The sequence below is a fragment of the Notothenia rossii genome (genome assembly GCF_949606895.1).
Source record: "Notothenia rossii genome assembly, chromosome: 4".
Classification (NCBI taxonomy): Eukaryota; Metazoa; Chordata; class Actinopteri; order Perciformes; family Nototheniidae; genus Notothenia; species Notothenia rossii.
The window spans coordinates 14,236,068-14,256,772 of record NC_136902.1 but is presented as its reverse complement, the minus strand read 5'-3'; the positions used below and the strand labels follow the sequence as shown (position 1 = coordinate 14,256,772).

At 40.6% G+C, this 20,705-nt stretch overlaps 1 protein-coding gene across 2 annotated transcripts; it reads right to left on the bottom strand.

The window, feature by feature from the left end:
- Nucleotides 1-490: 490 nt before the first annotated feature.
- cacnb3a (calcium channel, voltage-dependent, beta 3a) lies at nt 491-20,620 on the bottom strand. Of its 2 annotated transcripts, XM_079674014.1 has the most exons (15): nt 20,254-20,620; nt 19,404-19,496; nt 10,714-10,833; nt 9,630-9,752; nt 9,417-9,532; nt 9,269-9,339; nt 9,135-9,154; nt 8,673-8,750; nt 7,383-7,441; nt 7,167-7,267; nt 6,938-7,089; nt 6,752-6,847; nt 4,465-4,635; nt 4,230-4,275; nt 2,772-2,910 (listed from the first exon to the last, which is right to left on the bottom strand). In XM_079674014.1, the coding sequence occupies exons 1-14, from the start codon at nt 20,332-20,334 to the stop codon at nt 4,246-4,248; spliced, it is 1,311 nt and encodes a 436-aa protein (XP_079530140.1). In that variant the 5' UTR covers nt 20,335-20,620; the 3' UTR covers nt 2,772-2,910; nt 4,230-4,245. The 2 variants fall into 2 exon arrangements, with proteins under 2 accessions (XP_079530139.1, XP_079530140.1); XM_079674013.1 differs by lacking the exon at nt 4,230-4,275 and having other exon boundaries at nt 491-2,910; nt 20,254-20,617.
- Between the last annotated feature and the right edge of the window lie 85 nt (nt 20,621-20,705).

Here is a 20,705-nt window from a genome sequence, read left to right as displayed (position 1 = left end):
AAGTCCAGATGGTCTAAGGCGTTTTAAAGTTGTTCAATGTTAGCTTAGTATTGCATACAGAATAAGACAGAGGAAACTAAATGATAACCGTTGTAAAAATTGTGCTTCATAAATTGAAAAACTTCAACTGCTTTTATCAGTCGCTAAATTGGTCCGCTTTGAAAAACATACTCTGCCAAAATATAATGAAAATAGCTAATTGGTGAACTAAAGCATGCAGGGCTTTAATAATGATTCACTCATTCATTTTTAATCGTCAAAAAAAGAAATCCTGGGCCTGATCTGGGACAATTTTTTAAGTGAGTGACTTTTAAAAGTGCGTCAACCAGTGTCCACCCAAATAATGTCTGTGGATAAATAAAGTGATGCGTTCTGATTATTATTTTTGAGTCATAGTGTTGTTAGTGGTGTGAGGAGTGAGTAGCCCCAAAGACAAGACTATCACTACAAGACAACGAGGAGAATCAGAATCAATGCATTACTGAAATACTTAACTGTAAAAAGAAACAATCAGATTTCATGCAACACTTGCATAGATTTTTTTTTTTTTCAATCATGCTGATTTTTTTTGTCTTCAAAATATACAGAACACTAGATAGAGATACCTGTGAGACATGGAAGCAGTAAACCAGTAACTCTTAAAGCCGGCTGTTAACACTTCATCGGCTGGTGGACTAATAATATTAATAATGCAGGAACAGAATGACATCATGTCACGAGTGCTACGAGTCCTTCACGAGCACGACACATTCGTGGATTTGAGCGCGATGAGTGTGTAGGACTTACACCTGAGGATCTGCTTTGATAAAAACCCGAATATAACTGCAGTACGTAACGCAATGAGTGGCAAAGACACACGGGGGAGCGGGGGGGGGGGGGGGGGGAGATTAAGTGTAGAAACTGTGGATGCTACAATCAATAACGTGCTACAATCGAATTACAGGGCGATCGGTTGGGTTTTGGAGACACCGGGTGGTGCTGCTGGAGGTGCAAAGAAGGCATGCAAGCTTACATTCTCTGGAGATCTGAAGCTGCAGCGTGTGTGCAGCGTGTGCTTAATAATATGTGAATGATTCCATGTAAACAAGCGAGTTTGGCAAGTAATTCACTCTTTAAAAAGATAACATTCCCTTTTTCTTAGTTGTGTTTACATTCTCTGTGCTCGTTTTTATATATTTTTTGCCTTCCTTAAGAGGTGTACAGAGTGATGCCCAGAAAGAAGCACTGTAATGTACTGCAGCTTCATACCGTGTGTGTGTGTGTGTGTGTGTGTGTGTGTGTGTGTGTGTGTGTGTGTGTGTGTGTGTGTGTGTGTGTGTGTGTGTGTGTGTGTGTGTGTGTGTGTGTGTCTCCATCACCGTCTTCAGAGTAAAAACACATGGGTGGCAACATTTCTCCAAAAACAACAAACAAGTCCATATAAACAAAATCCAACAAATATAGTAGCAATGAAACAAAACCAGGTGCCCATTCAGTATATACATTGTAATCAAATGCATTACTATTTCCCATAAGAAGACATTCCTACATTAGTTTATCCGTAAAGATCATTCAGTTCCTGTTCTGACGTCAATGTGCAAATAGTCTTAAAATAATTATACTCAAACATGCAATAGTAAAGATAGTTAAAAGTCTTAGGAATTTTAAGGCCAGTACATGAGACATCCTACAATAGAGAAACTTTAGGCGGAGCAGCTAAAGTTTGCGTACAGCTGGTAGCCTGAAACCTTTCCATTGCAGAGGGGAGTAGCCCTGTTGACTTTAAGGGGACACCGACCACCTTTTGTGGACATCCAACCAGTTTTGATGGTAAATGTAGTCGATTGAAGCGATATATTCCTCAGTGCATGCTATATTGATAGAAAACTGAGTTTCCTGCTACAAAACCTGTTCTTCCTGAATCAAGCACAGTCATTTTAAGGTGACTGATGTATTTTGATGCAAGGAAGAACTACAGGCAACCTTATCTTAGATTAGTAGTATCCCCCCACATGCTCTAAAGCCGCTCTAAAAAATATTGAACCAGTCTATACAACCAGAGGATGGCAAGGGCAAAGATACATCTCACAGAGTTTCATCTCACTCCTAGGAGGAACTGGAGGAAACCCTGCGTCTGCAGACACAATGCATCCTGGTAAATGTAGGCAGGAGGAACCAGCTTCCTCCATCAATAAAGCATGCACAGAGGGATTTTCTTTTTTTTCAATTGATTCAATTATCCATAAAAACTGATTGGACATCCACTTAAAAGGTGGGGAATTGTCCCTTTAATCTGAAAGACTTGACCCTGAAGAGGTCAGTGCGACCCCTACAAATAATTAAATCTGTGAATCTGGAAGAGAGTGACTGTCGATTCTTAAAAAATCAACCTAAAGTTGTTTACTTTATAAACTGGGCATCTGTTTCTGATTTGGAGACGATTTTGGGGCAGGTTTTTTCATCTCTAAGTTGTGTGTTTGGGACAGTTGGAGGGCTGATCTGGAGGCCGGGGCGGGGGGTTCCTCAGTAGGTGTCTCGGGGCCAGGGGCGGCTGCGCTGGCGGTTGTTCCTCTGGTTGTGGCCCTGCTGGGCCTCGCGCTGCAGCAGCCGGTCCTCTGACTCGTGCCCGTTGGCACTGTGGGCGCTGCTGCTGCTGTGCCCGCGGTGGGGGGGGTACACGTCCCTGTAAGTGCGAGCATGGCAGGGGGAGGCAAACTCATCCTCCTCCTCCTCCTCCTCTTCTTCTTCCTCCTCTTCGTCCTCCACAGCCACCCTTTGGCCCGGGCTCTCCCTCCGGCCGCGGGACAGGGAGTCGCTGGCCTCGTCAGACGGCATGAGACTGTCCTGCTCCAGGGGGGAGGGGGCCTCCTCACCCGCCTCCTCCTCACCCTCCAATCCCCCCGCCTCACGAGGCTGCGGCTGGTTCTTGTTCTGGAGGATCATACCGTCATGGAGGGGAAGGAAAGAAATAAAGAGAGTCAACAGGAAGCTCTGAGAACAGGATGGATTTTGAAGCAACTCAAACTTTTTATAGTAACAGAAGAAAGCAAACTCACAGAGGGTCGATAACATTAAACACTACATCCTGAAGGACTTTGAAGGAAATCTATCTTTAAACAACATTTCAGTGCATATTTATATTAAGATGTAATGCTTTCTGCATCGTTCCTCTAGTCCTCACTGACTGCAAACACACGCCTTAGTTTGTTTAACGCAGTCTAAAAAACTTTTTCTTATCAAATCCCAAAGGCCTCATGATTGTTTTATTATTTTAATTTTTATGTATTCATTTATAAATATTTCTTTATTGAATTTTTGTATGTATCTTTTATTTTAGTGTTTTAAACTGTGTTGTTCTAACTGCTCTGTACAGTACCTTGAAGCTATCTCTGTGTATAAACCAAGCTTTAAAAATAAAACTGCCTAGCCTTCCTAAAGTTCAGCTGAAGTTAAAATGATGCTTCAAAATGTACATCAATTAATTCCATAACCTCAATAGAAGCTTCAAATGTAAAAGAAAACATGACATTCTGTACTGAATGTAATACAAAATCTGCAAGTAACAGAATAAAACAGAAGGGGTTTGACTATGTTAATAGTTGGCATGGCAGCAGTTTTGGTCAAGTCTCTTCAAAGTCCTTTTTAGTTTCCAGTGTTTTGTCTGCTTGAGCACAGATTGATACAACCAAAACAAAAATGCCAGTGAAACTTTTGTATGGATGGTCAGGAGGTTAATCCAGAACATAACAGTGCTGATGTTATGCTCTCCGTTTATTGTTGTGTAAAGGATGCATTTAGTTCTGTTGAATATACATTATTTAAGCATAAATCTTTCATGTCATTCAATATCGCACCATGTGTTACAGTGAGTTGGGGCACCATTCACAAAGCATGCTGGGAAAAGGACGAGCGCCGAATGAAAAATAGGGAGAATAAGCGTTCAGATTTCTACATTTCATTCAAACGTTTTATAATTTCACAAAGGTGACAATCTCAGGTACGGTTTAAATTGACACTGCTTTGTGAATTTTTCTCCCGAAAAGCGTGTGGAGCAGTGATTCACCTGAGACCATCGAGTAAAGGAAGGGATGCAATGAAGAAAAAAACACTTCATATTTTCTGTGGTGAGATCTGAATGAATAAAAATGCTGTTCATTCACTTTCTCAGCCGCTGCGTAGTGTACAAGGGCATTGCTGGGGTTGAGAGTGCAAATATAAATAAATATATATACATAAACCCTACTACTCACCCCATTTTGTAAGCGTTCATTCAATTAATTCCTGTGTTTCAGAAAACTGCAAAAATGTTAAGCATGGATGAGTGAGAGGACAAACAAGACAACTGGAGACAATCAAAACCAAACGGAGGAGTGAGAATCTGAGATGAGAGCTGGTAGAGACAGTGACAACAAACAACGTGTTCAAAACAGGATTTCAGGATCAGTATTTAAACAGTGCTTTCTACACAGGTAACGACACACTCACCTGGAGGCTGGAGATGGCAGAAGGCGGGGTCATCAGAGTTTGCTCCAGCATCGGGTTGAGAGGCGTGTTGCCCGGGAGGTGAGTCGCACGCCAGTAAATCTCCAGGTACTCAGCCAAGTGCTCACATGCATCCTCCAGCTGGTTCTCATCCAAAATGACATCAAACATATCCTTCAAGTGAACGAAAACAAAAGAGAGCAATTACACCATCTTGTATTCAGTGGCAAAAAGACTTCATTTTGCAGGCTGAAAGGAGCACTGTTTCACTTCAAGTCGGTCAAAATATAAAATATGACCTGCATGCAAGTAAGCACAAAATCCAGGAGCTATAGGGACTTTAAATAAATACTTTTGATGACTTGAAATGTAAAAGACTTGGAACCTAGAAACTATATTACACCTCTGGATAAGTATAGTCTCCTCTTTATATAGGGTTATAACCATAGGTATAGCTCTCTTCAAATAAGGTGTATTGGTTGATGTTTGTCTATCTACTCAATTGTTAAAAATTACAATTGGGTAGAGCTATGGTGACTGTGAAGGCCAATCATTTTTTTATAATCCAAGAATTAAGTGACCCTTTCTTCAGTTATTTTACTTTTTCCGTTAATGTTTCACATGTCAAATGCTCAAAATGCTCAAAATGCTCATAATGTTGATGTTCCACAAGTATACATTTATATTTATACTTTTATAACCATGTACACTGTCTTAATTTGGGGTGTGAGCATGATCACATTTGAAAATAAGCACAACACAAAGTACAGTTGATGGGTGTCATTGTTTTTCTCCATATATATGATCTTTAACCAAATAAAAGTCACATATTCAACAAATTAAAATATCCAGCAGTTCATTGTTATTCTCTACCTGTCCACCAGATGCCCTCAGTCTTATCCAACTCTCTTTATTTGACCTGCAGTAACCTCTTTCCATCCAGTCAACTGAGCTCCTCCGCCCACCTGCTCACCTGTTTCCACTTCCCTAATCAGCCCTGTGCTATTTAACCGGCCGTTCCCTCTCATTCCCTTTGATACGGCCAATGTTTCCGTGTGCCATTGTTTTTCAAATGTTCTGTTACATAGACTGGTCTGCACTTTTCCATGGACTCAATTAGTGATGGTGAGATGAAGCCTTATGAAGCTTTCCAGCCAATTGGTTGGCAAAAGGGTTCATCTCATGAGGCTTCATCATGGGCTTCATCTGAACACAAACCCCCTGTTGGTCAAAGTGTGTAAAACAGGCAGATTGGACAGTGTCTCATACCGAGTTCCCAATGAGTAAAGCCTTAGAATAACTCTAAACAACAAACATAAAATCATATTTTCATGTTAACAATATTGTTTTTATTCCAGTTGAATGATTGTGATTGAAAAGCCTAACCATGTTGTAGCCTGAGAAAGGCTAAACCATATCAAAGACTACATTTATTAACTGCATTATCTAATTTAGCTATAGCTTTTATAAAAAAAAAAAAAAGACGCATTGACGAGTCGTTGAACCAGGGACCCTGTGAGTCAACTGCTTTCCAGCTGAGCCACAGCGCACACACGGAATCTACCTGAAAACACTGTACGCTATTTATTCCTGTATTTATTCCTACATTTATTTATGCTTTTATTTGTTTATACTTATGACATGTTCTGACCTCTATATAAGTGAGGGTCTGAGCTCTCTTAAATCCATCGTGTCACCGGGCCCGGGTACAGGAGGGGGGGTTAATATGGTTCATTATAAATCCATGGGTAATATGAGCGTTGTGGTTCGACCCATCTGAATCGCTTCCTGAAGCAGTCACGTGGTATTGACAGGCAGCGAGGCTTCGTTTGTCATCGATGACGTCACTGGCCCAAAACGATACAAGCCTCGATACAAGCTTCACAAAAAGCTTTGGGGATTACTCGACACACGCTCCGAAGCCTCGGCGTAACACGTAACATCACTACTGGCCTGCACTCTTCCATGGACTCAATACTGCTTCTATTTGGATTTGTCTACACATGCCAGTAAGCGCATATACTTTCATGTTTGCAATACAACCTAAATGTGGGCCCTTCCCTTGCTGCTTCGCTTAACCCCCATGCCAATATGTGAACCAAATGTCCATCCAGTAGTTGTTGATATATTTAAAAAAAGACGAACAATGTGAACCGGTTAAAGACAAAGTCAGGGGAACACCAAAGACGTCAACAGGTTTTATCCTCTGGGCACCAGTAATGTCTTTTGTTTGCATCGAACAGTTAATGAGATATCAGATAAAGAACTAGAAAAGGAAGCCTCCACTCACAGGGGGGCACTGAGAGAGTTTGTCGGCAGCCATCATCTGCACATTCAGGTGTTTGCTCTGAGACTTCCCTCTGGATTTGACTAGCCTCTGGAGCACCTGAGAGACAAAACAGGAACAAAAAAGAAAATGTCAAAAAATGGGAAAGTTGAGGCAGTCTGAGTTCATGAGTCAAGTGAATTACTGTACCTTTGGTGAGGAAACTTTGACGTAGACGATGATGGGAGCGAGGGAGGTTTTGGCGAGCTGTGCGGGATGGTTGATGGTGTCAGCGTCCAGAATCACCAGCTGCAGGGTTTTGGCGAGTTCAAATATCCTCTCGATCTCACTCTGAACCTCGGCTGCACGGATACAAAAGATTCTAGTTACAACTGCTTCTAAATACTAAAATATTTCATAATGACAATGTTACGCTCACCTAGGCTGGAGCGAGTGTTGGATCTCTCCATGATGGGTCTTTTGTTGAGGACAGATCTCTTGGCTAAAGACAGGTCGGCAGTTACACGTGTGATTGAGATTCTGCCGCAAATATGAAGAGGAAAAATATGCTATGAGACTTTCACATTTGATTTGCTTTAACTACTGAGCAAACATATCTACAGACACTATTCTGTTATGTCTTCATAATACTGACCTTCCATCAAATCTGTGTTTCAGGAAGTCAAAGAGAGCTTTCTGCATCATATCTGTTACCTAGGTGGGAAGATAAAAGGTAAGAAACATATGTTTTCTAAAGACAAATCTCCACAAGAAATAATGTGTTGCTGTCGTTAAAAGGTCCCATGTCATGCTTTTCTGCTTATTACCCGTCCCCTTGTGTGTTATGTAGCTTTTTATGCATGTAAACGGTCTGCAGCGTACACCCTGTAGCGAGTAAAGCTCTAACACAGAAGAGACCCGTCTATGCTGCCCCAGAACGCCTCGTCGGGATTTCTCTTTTTACACTGTTTACTTCTTGGGTATAGTGACGTAACGTTACGTCCGCGGAGCCGTTACGTTTGGACCAATCCGCGGACTTCCTCACACACACACACACGGCGGGATGTTGCGAGGCTCACTGCTGCGAGGAGCGGGACAATGTGAGCTGGCTCACTGGTGTGGGGTGGGCGAGACAGCGAGGAACTCAGCCTGAGCACACCCACAAACTCCCAACCAGACTGCGGGTGTGTGTTTGTTTTGTGCTGGGTTTCGCTGTGTTTCGCAGACAGCCACTAGGTTCACAGGGAGGGGGGGGGGGGGGGGGCAGGAGCTCCAACAAGCCGTTTAGGACAGAGAGTGAATACACATACTATACAGAGATGCTGTATGAGAAACCAATGCGATTTTGGAAAATTGCACAATATACATTTATTTTAGTATACCTCAACAATGGAATTATGATCAGTAGAAGTGGCCATGACATGGGACCTTTAAAGTCTAGAGAAGCCAAAACGAGGCCTCAAGTAAAAGTATTTTTAATTTATATGAAAACATTCATCCTTTTCTAACTAGTTGCATATTTTACAAGACATAATATCTCGTTTTAATCTCTTGAGGTTGCCTGTAGATTTGAGGCTACATCACTTTGTAAAAAAAGTTTTGGTAACTGCCAGCACTACCCCAAAAACAAGAGGAATCAGCTTTCTTGATCAATACAGAACGCACTGAGGAACATATTGCTTCTTTGGACTACATTTGCTGTCAACACATATTTGACCTCCACAAAAACAAATGACTACATCTAAAATAAAACATCAAGCAAAATGTCCGTTGGGTTCTTAAAGATTATTGGACAATATATTCAGAAACAGATTTCAGAAATGAAAATCCCAGCTTCCTTAATAGATTCCTTAATTCTCATTTGAACAAAAAGCAGCAGTGCAGGAACATTTGAACAGAGGACAGAGTGAAGCAGCTGCTGGAGGTGAAACGTAGAGAGACTGACCTCATAGCCCTTCAGCGAGGGTCCCACGAGGACCACCGGCCTCATAGAGGGCACCACATCGTAGGGAGGGACGTGTTCCTGCCAGAAATAGGGGATGACGAGGGAAGGGGGATGAAGAACAGAGACAGCAGGGGTAAGATAAAGGGGGGATGAGTTTGTGTTTTCTGCAGAGTTGAGGAAAACTAATCGAGGACTTTTTGTTCCACTGAAAAAAATAACTGACTACACATAATGTCAAAAAATAGTAATCCTCTGGAGCACTTTCAGTTTAAAAAAGTATGTTTGTTAAAGTAATCGTAAGGTATAACTTTTCCTGCTAGCTGGTTCATAAAATATATAATTTATGACTATTTTTAGACTCCCAAAGACCTGCAGATAACCTAATAAAGTCCTTTTAGATAAATGACAAAAAACATGTATTCTCCACAAAAGCTGTTTCATCATAGAAAGAACAAAACCTACCTGTTTTTGCTTCTGTTTAGCTTGTGAAAACAAGAAAATAGCAATCAATGAAAGTAAAATGAAGGAAGAAGAAGACAGCAAAGGGGAAACGTTTTTTTTGTTCTAGCGTAAATAAGAAGACCTGTGGTACTTACATTCACCTGCAGATGGCGGTGTTGTCCTCCAGTTCCCTGTCACCAAGCTAGAGGAGTTACCCCCTGTTTTCCTGCAACAGCAACACTCAAAATGATTAAACTAATATTGAGGAAATGGCACATGAGATGTTTGATAGTGTTAACTTACCTTTGTTTCTGCTCCTGCTTGAGTCTCATGGCCTCCAGTCGTAGAGGGCTGGGGATGAAGGTGATGTCTGCTCCTTCCTTCACCAGCCGGCCGATCCACCAGTCATTGTTATACTTCTGTAAAGTTCAGAAGAACAACAGCACCGCGTCACATATCATCTTTTAGTGTAGTAGAGGAGCTCAACGTCACAAGCCACAGATATTATTTACTCACTTCTTTGATGTGCAGGAAGTCTTTGGCATCGAAGTTGACTGCAGCTCCTTGGACAGGACAGTCCTCGTCCAGAGCCCCGCAGTAACTCACATTCGTCTTTACTGCAAACGCTACAGGTTTGGACTGTACAAAAACAATAAGATTATCACTTGTTAGCGGTGTGGACACAAACATTTGTCACTGTTTGGACTCCAGTTATGAATCTTGTGACATTACATTTGACTCTGACAGCAGCCAATGACCACACATAAGACAATTAACAAAGAATGTACTATTTTATAGTACTCAATAAAATGTGTTTATGTGAACGAAATGCGGTTTTGTTCAGGTAAGCCTAAGTATTTCTTTGGCTAAGCTACACAACTAGTTTACATAACGTAACACGTGTAGCGACTTTTTTGCAGTGTTGTCTTTTACAATCAATAAGTAAACTGCAGAGTTTGTCTTTTGTCGATGTCCTGATTTCCTGAGGACTTTTTCAGGACTAATGAAAGTTTAGGACCTGGACTTGACTTCGGACCTGTTGATCTAGACTTGAGGTTTGCCTCAAGAATAGAATGACTTGCAGAACAATTTGTTTCCCACCTCTGGTTAGCACTGAAGAGATGTGCTGTGTATTTAAAAGCATATGAATGCTAAAGTATATCTTATGGATATCAGTATTTACACAAAGTAAGGTTATAGTAGTGGTCAGTTCACAGCAACAGTTTGGTGACCAATAAAGTACACAGCCTGTCATAAAAGGCTGCCTTGAGTGTGTTACAGTCACAAACACTCGACCAGATGTAAACATTAAGGGCAGCAACAGGTTGATACATAACATGATTCAGAGACGCCGTGCTTCATCTTTTATATACTTTATTCTACTTCTGTGAACATGCAAGTGTCTAGTTGAACATAAACAGTAAGAAGGATTTGACTGTACGTCCAGATCCTTCACATTTTATATCAATTAGTTTTCTTTGTGTTTTTGGATGATATTATGTTCATCAGGGTATGAATTAAAGTTATTCTGCATCCCCCCGCTTATAAAACAGTTGAAACACTGAAGTTGGTATCAGTGTATATCGGTGTATAAAGGTACCTTGGCTCTGTCGAGCTGCAGCTGTGCCTGGCGCTCGGCTTCACGCCGATACGCCTCGCGGTCCTCCTCTGCTGACAGGTCTGAATCCGACGGTCTACTGTTGTACGAATCAGCCGACCCCTGTCAGGAGAGAGACATCTGTAATTCATTTTTCATTTTTAATTTAGACCATCTAGTAATGCGAAGATTACAGAGGGATATTACTATGAGTTTGCACAGATCTACTGCTTCTCTTCATGCTTTCATCTGTCTTTCTGTTCTGCAGTCTGTGTGCAGGTGTGCATGCAAATATGTGTCTGCATTCATGAACACATTCATGTATCTACAACACAATGCGTTGCTCTCCCACACCAGCCATCCTCTGGTAGACCAAATATAGCACAAAGGAGGCAACTGCTTCCTCTTCTCTCCTGCTTGGCCCCAATCCACTCCATCATCCCCCACAGTGCAGCACATATATACATCCTCTGTTCCCCATGTTTATTCTCCAAGGACATCTCCTCATTAGCTAAATATATGCTGGTTATCATTTTTATTGTAAGAGGTTTAAGGACAAATCCCAGTGATGGCTCGCACACTAAGCTGAAAGCGACCGATAAAGCCCACAAAGAGACATTTTACACAAAGTAAAAATGGCTTGAAAAGTGCTTTTGGCTTTTATTCAAAAACCTGTAAAGCGGTTTCCTGTTCATATTTTCTTGAATGTCTGTGTCATAACCTGTAGAGCTACATTTCTTCTGCTAATCATTTAAATAGACAAAAAACAACAACATTGCAATTATTCCTTAAAATGTGAGGTTTATATGAAAGTAACTTCAATATGTTTGGGTTTTTGACTGAAAAAAGACATTTGAAAACAACTCCATGGACTCTTACAACAAATGATAATGGGCAGTTTTCTTCAATGTTACAGATATGTTTTTAGACAAAACAAATAATGGTTAATGTAGAAAATCGATGGTAACCATGATGTTTAGGTCCCAAGATTAAAACATAAAAAGGAGAAGAATATGAAGAGGTGATGCAGTTTGTGTGTGTGCTCTCCTATATTTGGCATCTATTTAGATTCTCTGAAGGAACTCAGTCCTGAATCTGTCGGTAAAGAGAACCGCTGCAGCAAAAACAAATCCAAGTCGGGCAACAGAGAGAAAAAGGGAGAGAGAGGAAGAGTGGGGGGGAGAGGAAGAAAAGCACAAAAAGAATAAAAGAAGTGATGAATGAGGCAGACAAAGTTAAACCTCTCACAGGTTACTCCATTATGCATACTAACATTCACATATGGAGAGACTATCTAAGAATAATCCTGCAAAGATTTAAATAAACTAGAAAAAGCACAAATCAGTTTCCTCTCTGGGTTTCTTCTGCTCCTGAGTGCAGGGACTTAGTCCTGGTCATCCATCTTGCCCAACATATACAAACCAATCCTCTGGAGGACCAATTAGCAGCAGCACAACAAAAGCTAAATCAGGCATAAAATACAAAAAAAAAAGTGCCAAGACAGGAAGAACAACCACCACTTTTCAGCACTTCAGAATGCATATATATATATATATAATCCAAAATAATGTTTTACCACCTCAAGCCCCAGAGAAACGGCGAGCGGACACCTCTCCTCGTTTATTTTTTAGGTTGTGTGTCTATGTTAGATAACTAGATCTGATTTCTCGCACTCACAAGCTCTGCAAGGCAACACTGCACCAGTGCCAGAGCAGCACCGAGAGAGAGAAGAGAGATGGGGAGGAGGAGAAGGGGGGGGGGGGGGGGGGGGGGGTTGAATATCGTTGACAAGACATACTGAAAAGAGAAGAATGTTTACGAGGACGGAGAGTGACTGAAGGATGGTTGGAGAAACGAGAGAGTTTATAAACGATTTATACGACAAGATAAAGCGAGGCTATCTCGAGGGGAAGATGAGATTAGAACATAATAAAATGCTAGGAAGGAGCGGAGTGAGACCTAGATATCTATCCTCATCACATATAGAAGAAAAGAGGGGAAACAGCAGTGGGGGGGGGGGGGGGAGGCAGAAAAAAGACCACGAGAAGACAGAGACACACAGATAGAGGCGGTCACAGAGAGTTCCATACCTGGCTGATTAGGAGGACGGCGCTAGAGCCTGTTACAGACATGAATCTGAATCTTTCTCACTGTAACAGCGTGCCTGTCTTCACTCGCTCAAACACACACAGACATTAAAGTGGAATAAATATGGTGGTGGGCGCAAGGGAAAGGCGTTATGTCAGAGAGCTGTTTAATGATGTTGGAGCACACAGAGCTGCCTGGGCTGTGATTGCTGTTCATTATTAATGTTTGGACATGAGGCTATGGACCTCTGCTGCACACAGGCTACCTGTCAAACCCTCAAACAAACCAGCCAATGTGAGTGAACAGAAACGGTGTGTTTTTGCAGGTGAAACCGAGCTGCAATGCAGAGCGTAATGATGTGAGTGCATCTTTGATCGTCTGGTCTAGAGGATGTCTTGTTTCTTCTGTTTTTTTTTTTTACTGCTAATGTCCCCGTCTGGAGGCTAAATTTAACTCTGTTCCTTGCTATTCTGCTTCTGTGATTATTCTTCACACTGCAACACTGATGGCCTCAGCTCCACAGGGAGGGGCAGACAAGGAAGTGTGTCATCCAGATAGTCGAGTCCCCGAGAGGGCCAAGTCATCCTACAAGCTAGGGACAGAGCAGCAGGGGACTTCTACATTCATTTGAAACATTATCCTACTGATACATTGTTCATTAGATTAACACTTTGCTTTCAATTTCTATTTGCATAGTATGAAGGAATGACTTTAACATTTGCTCTGCTCCAAATGTGTAGTAGGTTAACTAACTAATGTATGTTAGGGCTGAACGGTATACCGTGTCATGGCGATAACCGCGATATTCACATTGCAGGGATGTGCAATTTAAAAAATGTTTTTTGATATTAAGTAGATAAATTAACTCAAACATGTCATGTTACAATTATTTTGCTGCTTGCTACAAAAGGAAAACTTGCACGGCTCTCATGTCAGGGGTACTTGAGTGGAGTGACATGCAGGCTCTGAGTACGGTGTTACACCATATGAGAAAGGTTCAAAACGGCATAAAGGAGCTGTTCTTAATTTTATTTTTATAATGTTGTTTCAAAGATGTCCACTACTTTGCTGCTATTTGCACAAAAAAGGTTTTAATTTTGGAATAAAAAGTTAAATTACCTATTTGGTCACGTATGTTAATTTCCTAATGTGATAATGAAGCTTCCTATAGTTTAATGTAATACGTTTAATCTCTTGGATCCCTTCTTGACACCACTCTTCTTCATTCACAGATGAACCCCCTTATTTGAGGGTAAGCAACATGCATTATCATGACATGTTAGATCATGACTTAAGGTATGATGAGTCAACCAGTTAAGATCTAGAAGTCCGTGACTAAAATCCTTCATCCGGTTAAATATAGTTTAAAAAAACGCAATATATATCGCAGGGGAAAAATATATATATCGCAATGTCAGTTTTTTTCAATATCGTGCAGCACTAACGTATGTCAAGTATATTTGGTCTCCACCAACTCTTGAACTAAGTATCTGGTTTTAAAGTTGCCGAGTGCTGCACTATGTTCACCAAGTACAGTAGTTGCTAACTTTGTCTGTCTGCTGTTTGGAGGAGGAGACCAAACATTGAGCTAAAATTGGTTTTAACGCTGTAGAGTCAGTTGATAATTCTCTGTAGGTTCATCATAGAGTGACTTCCTTTTCATAACACATAGTAATTTAATCCATAGTGAACATGTTTTTTTTTAAGTTATTTGAAGTTGCTTATAAGTTTATATCAATAATGTTTAATCCCTGCTTGTTAATGATTTAAACTAATACTGTTATGTATGCAAGTACCTACAATTGTTATAGTCACATAGTGCTCAAAGGAAGGCTTACTGAACCAAAACCAGCTGATACTGACAGGTTTTGGTTGCTGACTTTGGTTTGATGTCACTGGAAAACCTCAGAAAGGCTATTATGCGTTTCATGGAAATTCATGTTTTAGCTTTTTACTTTAAATACTCCGACTTCAAGATAAACTTCTTCCAAAAGTCACTCTCTAAATGAATTTATGCTGACTTACTCCCGCTGGCAATGCTAACATTCGGATGTTCATGTTAATCTTCATAGTTGAAGATGGGAATGTGTGGTTTTTGGCACATTTGGTTAGATAATTATAGAAATGTTGACCTACTGATTATGGCACTGAATAAACAGTTACAATACCACCAAAAATACTATAATTCAACCTCGAGGAGTCATGATGTCTAGACAAAATTGAATGGCAATCCATCAAATAGTTGTTGAGATATTTCAGCCTGAACCAAGGGATGGACTGACACACAGATCTATTTTGTCATCCCTAGATCCACAACGCTAGCATCCCCAGAAGGAAAAACACAAAAAAAAAAACTGCAAGCCTTAAAGATGAAATGTTGAAAATATATGAATTTTAAATAAATGTATTAAAAAGCCCAACGCAGTATGTTATTTAAATACAAAAACAATAGGCAGGAAGTGCATGCTATTACTAAAATCAAATTTCCTCAGGCTTTTTGGGCAGGAAAGAGAATCTGCACAACAGCAGAATATAATATTCAGGAGGCTGAAACAAAAAACTGCAAGCTCCAGTGATTTGGAAATCCAGTAGCCAAATATCCAATTTCAGAAAGTGTTCGATTAACTGTGCGGTCGTACTTCAATGTCAGCAAGTTACACATGCACAGAGCCCTCTGACACACAACGCAATAAATCACTTAGTGTTTACATCAATATCAAAGTCAACATCAGGCATACTGTATGTCAAATTGATCAATCACAAGGAACTGTGAAGAGCGCAAACACGGGGATGATGGCAATCAAAAAGTAGAGCAGGGGAAGAAAATGAGAGAAACAAAGCATTGCTGAAGAAGGGGACGACGAAGAAGGAAGACAAAGGAACACAGAAAGAGAGGAGCAGCAAACAATGTAAAGGCTACAAAGAGATGAAGAAGGAGATGAGGAGAAGAAGAGTGTGTCGAGACGAGTCATTTGTACTTACTCAGTTAATGTGCTGCTGCTGCCGGTCCCTCCCTCTCTCTCTACACACTACATGCTGTAAAATGCAGACTGTCCTGTGTCCCGTCCTCTAACCAGGGGACGACCTGCACTGGAGCCGGCTACACCTTCTTTTCTATTCTTACCCCACCTCGTCCCATCCAAAAACACACACACGCGCACAACAACGTGAAGAACCAACGCAGCTTTTTGCGTCACTTGATCGAACCACGTCTCCAAATTGACATCCCCATTCTTGGTTATTAAAGTCCACTTCAACACGCAGAGGAAGAGGGGGAACGGAGAGGCTGCAGCTCAAAATCTCTCCTCCCGTCTCAAACCCCTCATGTCCTACATATGTAACACATATATATCCACACTTATGGCAGCATACTGCTTATTGTATCCTGCTGCAGAAATGAGTCATACTCCACTGCTCCTCCATAGACACCCCACCCCTATCACAGACAAGAAACTATCTGCCTTGTTTAGGAAATCTAGTCGCTCTGCATGAAACACTTTATCAAATCACCTTTGGGTTTGGTGGTGTCGGTTGGGGGAGGGGTGGGGGGTGGCTGTTGTGCGTGCAGAGAGAGAAGGTATAATGATTGAAAAGAAACTAAAAAGGTGCTCGTGTGAACAATGAACCCACACATCACATCGCCTGAGGCCTTCCAAATGAGCATCATGAATATTTTAAGCTGTGCAATATTCTCAGGGAATCTGGAGATTGTCATTAAGCCCCCCCCCCCGATCAGGATAACTAATGCCCCCGCCTGCAGAAGATGTCTGCTCAGCCCTTTTTCTTTCCTCTTTCTCACTAACGTCTCCCAGTTAGACTGCTGCACATTCCCTCATGCTAATGGTGCTGTGCGTGAATCTTTTTTCATTATGTTTGCCATGAATCGTTCTGGTGAGAAAGACGGGTGAATTTCAGGGTGGAACTTTTAATTTAATGGATTCTTCAAACTACTTCCTTTTCAGCTACTTTTTAGTTATAGCTGCAAGGAACAGTCAAATAAAGGATATTCATTGACATATGATGGATAATAAATCCATTGTTTTGGTAATTTATTATCATCAAAATTAATTAAGTATCCTTAAAATGGCTACAATTTTTATACTCTCAAACTGCGATTTTCCTTGCAGTTTTTTTGTCTCGATGTTTCACACGGGGTGCTGGATTGTCATGTTTACACTACCTGACGTACTCTTTGGGACTTTTTTCAAGTAAGAAAACCAAATATGTGCTTCTTCTAGCTCCAACATTTGCTGCTTCTTTGATAGAAAATGATATATTATTTTGGGTCGGTCACATAAATCCAAATCACTTTGGAAAGTTGTGATGGCTGCTTTATATTCACTACGTAGCACTTCATTGACTACGTATCTAACTGGAATAACCATGGCTTTAAAAAAAAAAAGCTTAATCGATTAAAATAACAAATAATTTAAGTTGGAACTGGCAGCATGTTATTTCCCTTTTGCTTGTATTTACTAGAGATGCTTTACTTTATTTTGTATATGAGTTGACATATCCAATAAGAGAACAACAGATGATAATAAGGACCAAGTCATTATCGTTATTGATAAATATGCTGGAAATAATTTGGTTAATGTAATGTAATGCAATGACGATAAAGGGTTTAGTTTAAAAAAAAAGTTAGAAAACATTGAAAGACATCCATCGCAATTCTTCACTAACAAGTTGACATTGTTTAATTCATTATTTTGTAAAAGCAACAGTCCTGAACTCAAATACTCATGTATACGGTCAATGTTTTTGTTAACAATGCCATTTATGACATTATATTTCTATGTACTTTAATTATTTCAGCTCTAGATTAGTTAATCAGGACTAAACTGATACTTAAGACTGGGCTAAAGCCTACAGAATTAGTCTTGAAGTTCCTATCATTGGTACATCAGTCTCCTTTTGAGGAAGGATATTTGAATCCTTCCTAACTTCCTATTATTATATAAACTCAAGTACTGTACTTGTGTACACATTTGAGACAAATATTGCACTATTTACTTTTTTTTCTTTTGATATACTTTATTAATCCCCTTGGGGAAATTGTTTCTCTGCATTTGACCCATCCTAGTGTTAGGAGCAGCTGCCATTTTGAACGGCGCCCAGGGAGCAGTGCCTTGCTCAGGGACACCTCGGTAGCACTTGGTCTTGCCGGGACTTGAACTGGTGACCTTCCAGTTGCCATGCCAAGTCCCTATCGACTTCGCCACCATCACTTCACTAACTGTTTTGATTAACTTTAGTTATATAAAGATTCATATTGTGCGGCTGTGGCTAATATAAGTGGATAGTGCTTGACTTTGAATCAGGGGGTAGCAAGTTCGAGTCCCACTGCAGTCAGCATGTCGTTGTGCAAGACACTTCACCCCAAATTGTTCCTGTGGGAATTGTCCACAGTACTGAATGTATGTAAGTCGCTTTGGATAAAAGCGTCTAACAAATGACATGTAATGTAATGTAATATTGGTAATACAAAATATAATCAACAAATCATTTAACATGTATTATATTAGGTTAAGATAATCTTTTTGGATCCCTTGGGGAAATGCACAGGCAGAAAATACTGTGTAGATAAAGAAAAAAAAAACTCCTTCATCAGTGGCAACAATTAAATGATGAACTGCAGATTGAGTACTTTCAATAGTAGGTTTTCATACTATTGAAAGTACTCAATCTGCAACTTTGTTTTACTTTAACATTAATTACATTTTGAATGCAGGATTTTTACCTGTGAATCCATTATGTAGTATTACTATAGTTAAGTAAAATATTTGATTTCTTCGTTCACCACTGCTCTGGCATATAGCTGCATTTTTGGGATGATCTCTGAATGCACATGCCAACCTCTTGACTCCTCACAGCCTGAATTGTACAGGAAAATCTGAACTTCTGTACAGCTCTGACACCAACATAACATACATATTCATAAAGCATCACTTGGAGGTTAATTCAAACTGTCCTGATCAAATCAACTGATATACATGAGATGCTATGATTTACAGCAGCCCTGCAGTAACATCAAGGAATCTCAGAAATCAGTTAGAGTTTTGTATTAAATAACACCAAATCTCAGCGTGTCCCACATGTGTTTGACCTCAAAACATTAATTAAAAAGACTTGGCTGTGATGGGATTTTGATGTAACTCACAGCCGGAGTGAGATGCTTTCAAGTATTTTGCTGCTCTCTACTGGGCAAAACAACAACTGAAGCTGAGGAGGTTGCTCTGGATGAAGATGCAGAACAGAAACATTTATGTATTTGGTTCAAGGATGGTAAATGCAGAGCTACGGATCTCTTTTTGTATCTGTCGAGAGTCCAAAAAAAGGAACTCGATTCCCCTTTGATAGCTTAAACCTTGGAAATACTGGCGTGACAGCAATACCAACAAAACAATGCAAAGACACCTGTTCAGTGGAAAAAACAACATGGCCTACATTTTCCATAGAAGCTGCCGCTCTTCCCTCCCACTGACCATCAATTTGATAATCGGCCTGTGACTGTGATGTACCAGGGAATGATGTTGTCTAAAATGCATGCATGAACAAGTAAAAAGGAAGCAAACAAATGGCTCGGGGAGTTTTTTTTTTTTTACCTGTCGTTTGATGAAGCTGGATGTTGTGTCAGAAGACGTGCTGCCATCTGAGCGTTTGAAGCGGCTCTTGCGTTTAGGCAACTTCCTGGGCAGCTGTGATGAAAGAGAGACACACACAGGTGAAGGGATACATATAGATGCATAGACAGATAGCATCAAACCTTTCAGCTCGCACTATGCTGATTCGTGAAGCCTTTTCGTGTTACATAAAGGTCTAAATTAAGAGAAAACTGGTGCAAAAGAACTGCTTTGTACCACAGCAGTCTATAATAGGCTGTAGCTTTGTCAATATCACATATTTTTCAGGGCTGAATTATCCAGCTGCACATACTGTTCTGTCTCATATTTTCCCCAGGCCTCTTGTAACACATAATAAGAAAGCGTGGATGTTGCAGTGAGCATGCTGACAGCAGGCCCTGTAGATTCAGGCTACAGGTGAGTCAGAAACATACATGGTCTGCCTGGTCCTTTAGCTAATACATTCAAGCAAATATTACTGATATGTGCTTGTTTTCTTTCTGTATTCTAAGAGAATGAAAAATAAAAATCCATTAAGATCAGACTCAAGCGTGAACATTTCGGGAGACCGTATCCTTTGAGTGTGTACCATATGTGAGCCGTCTTAATGATCGCACCCACTGGATTTTCACAGATCAAGCATCAATCTGCAGATTTAGTAAAGGCGGAGGAGGTGACATTTTAAAATAAATATATAAAAAAGTATCTCGCTGCCTAATCGCGACGCTTCAATTTCAACAACAAGCAGCAACACATTAGAGCTAACCATTTTCTTTCTCACTTAACTCGTTAGATGCTTCAATACAGGATTATAAAAAGTGTGGTTATTTACCTGAAAATAGTGCGATTGAGAGCCTGTTTCCACAGCAGACAGAGGGTCTACGGGCGATTTGGACATTTTGACTTGCACCATCTATTGAGAGCGCAGGGGGGCGGGATGCACACAGACATGGGTTAACGTTACTGGAGGAAACAAGGGGCACAAAATACATAGAAAATGCAGTAAAGAGAGCGGGGGAAGCGGCATGTAGGAGCGGAAAATTTGGCAGGAAAAAAGGCGATTAATATCCGAGTAAAGCTGATAGAAAAAGCTAACAAAAATGGGTGTTATTATAGGCTACATAGGGGGTAAAAATGTTAAGCGAGCAGCAAAAATGCCGGAGCTAAAATAAACCGTTACTGGAGCGTCATCGAGGCGAGCAACCGTTCAGGTCCGTACTAAGTGTGAGGCTCTGCCGGGGGTGTCAAGGATGGCTTTCAGGGCACAAATAACAATAAAAAAGA

What these genes read in the sequence shown, in the direction of transcription:
- cacnb3a (XM_079674013.1), bottom strand. Translation starts at nt 20,334, where the DNA reads ATGGTGCAAGTCAAAATGTCCAAATCGCCCGTAGACCCTCTGTCTGCT. An exon ending in CCTCGCTGAAGGGCTATGAG is followed by an intron (nt 7,442 to 8,672) that starts GTCAGTCTCTCT and finishes CTTCCCACCTAG; the next exon opens with GTAACAGATATGATGCAGAA. An exon ending in AAACACAGATTTGATGGAAG is followed by an intron (nt 7,268 to 7,382) that starts GTCAGTATTATG and finishes TATTTGCGGCAG; the next exon opens with AATCTCAATCACACGTGTAA.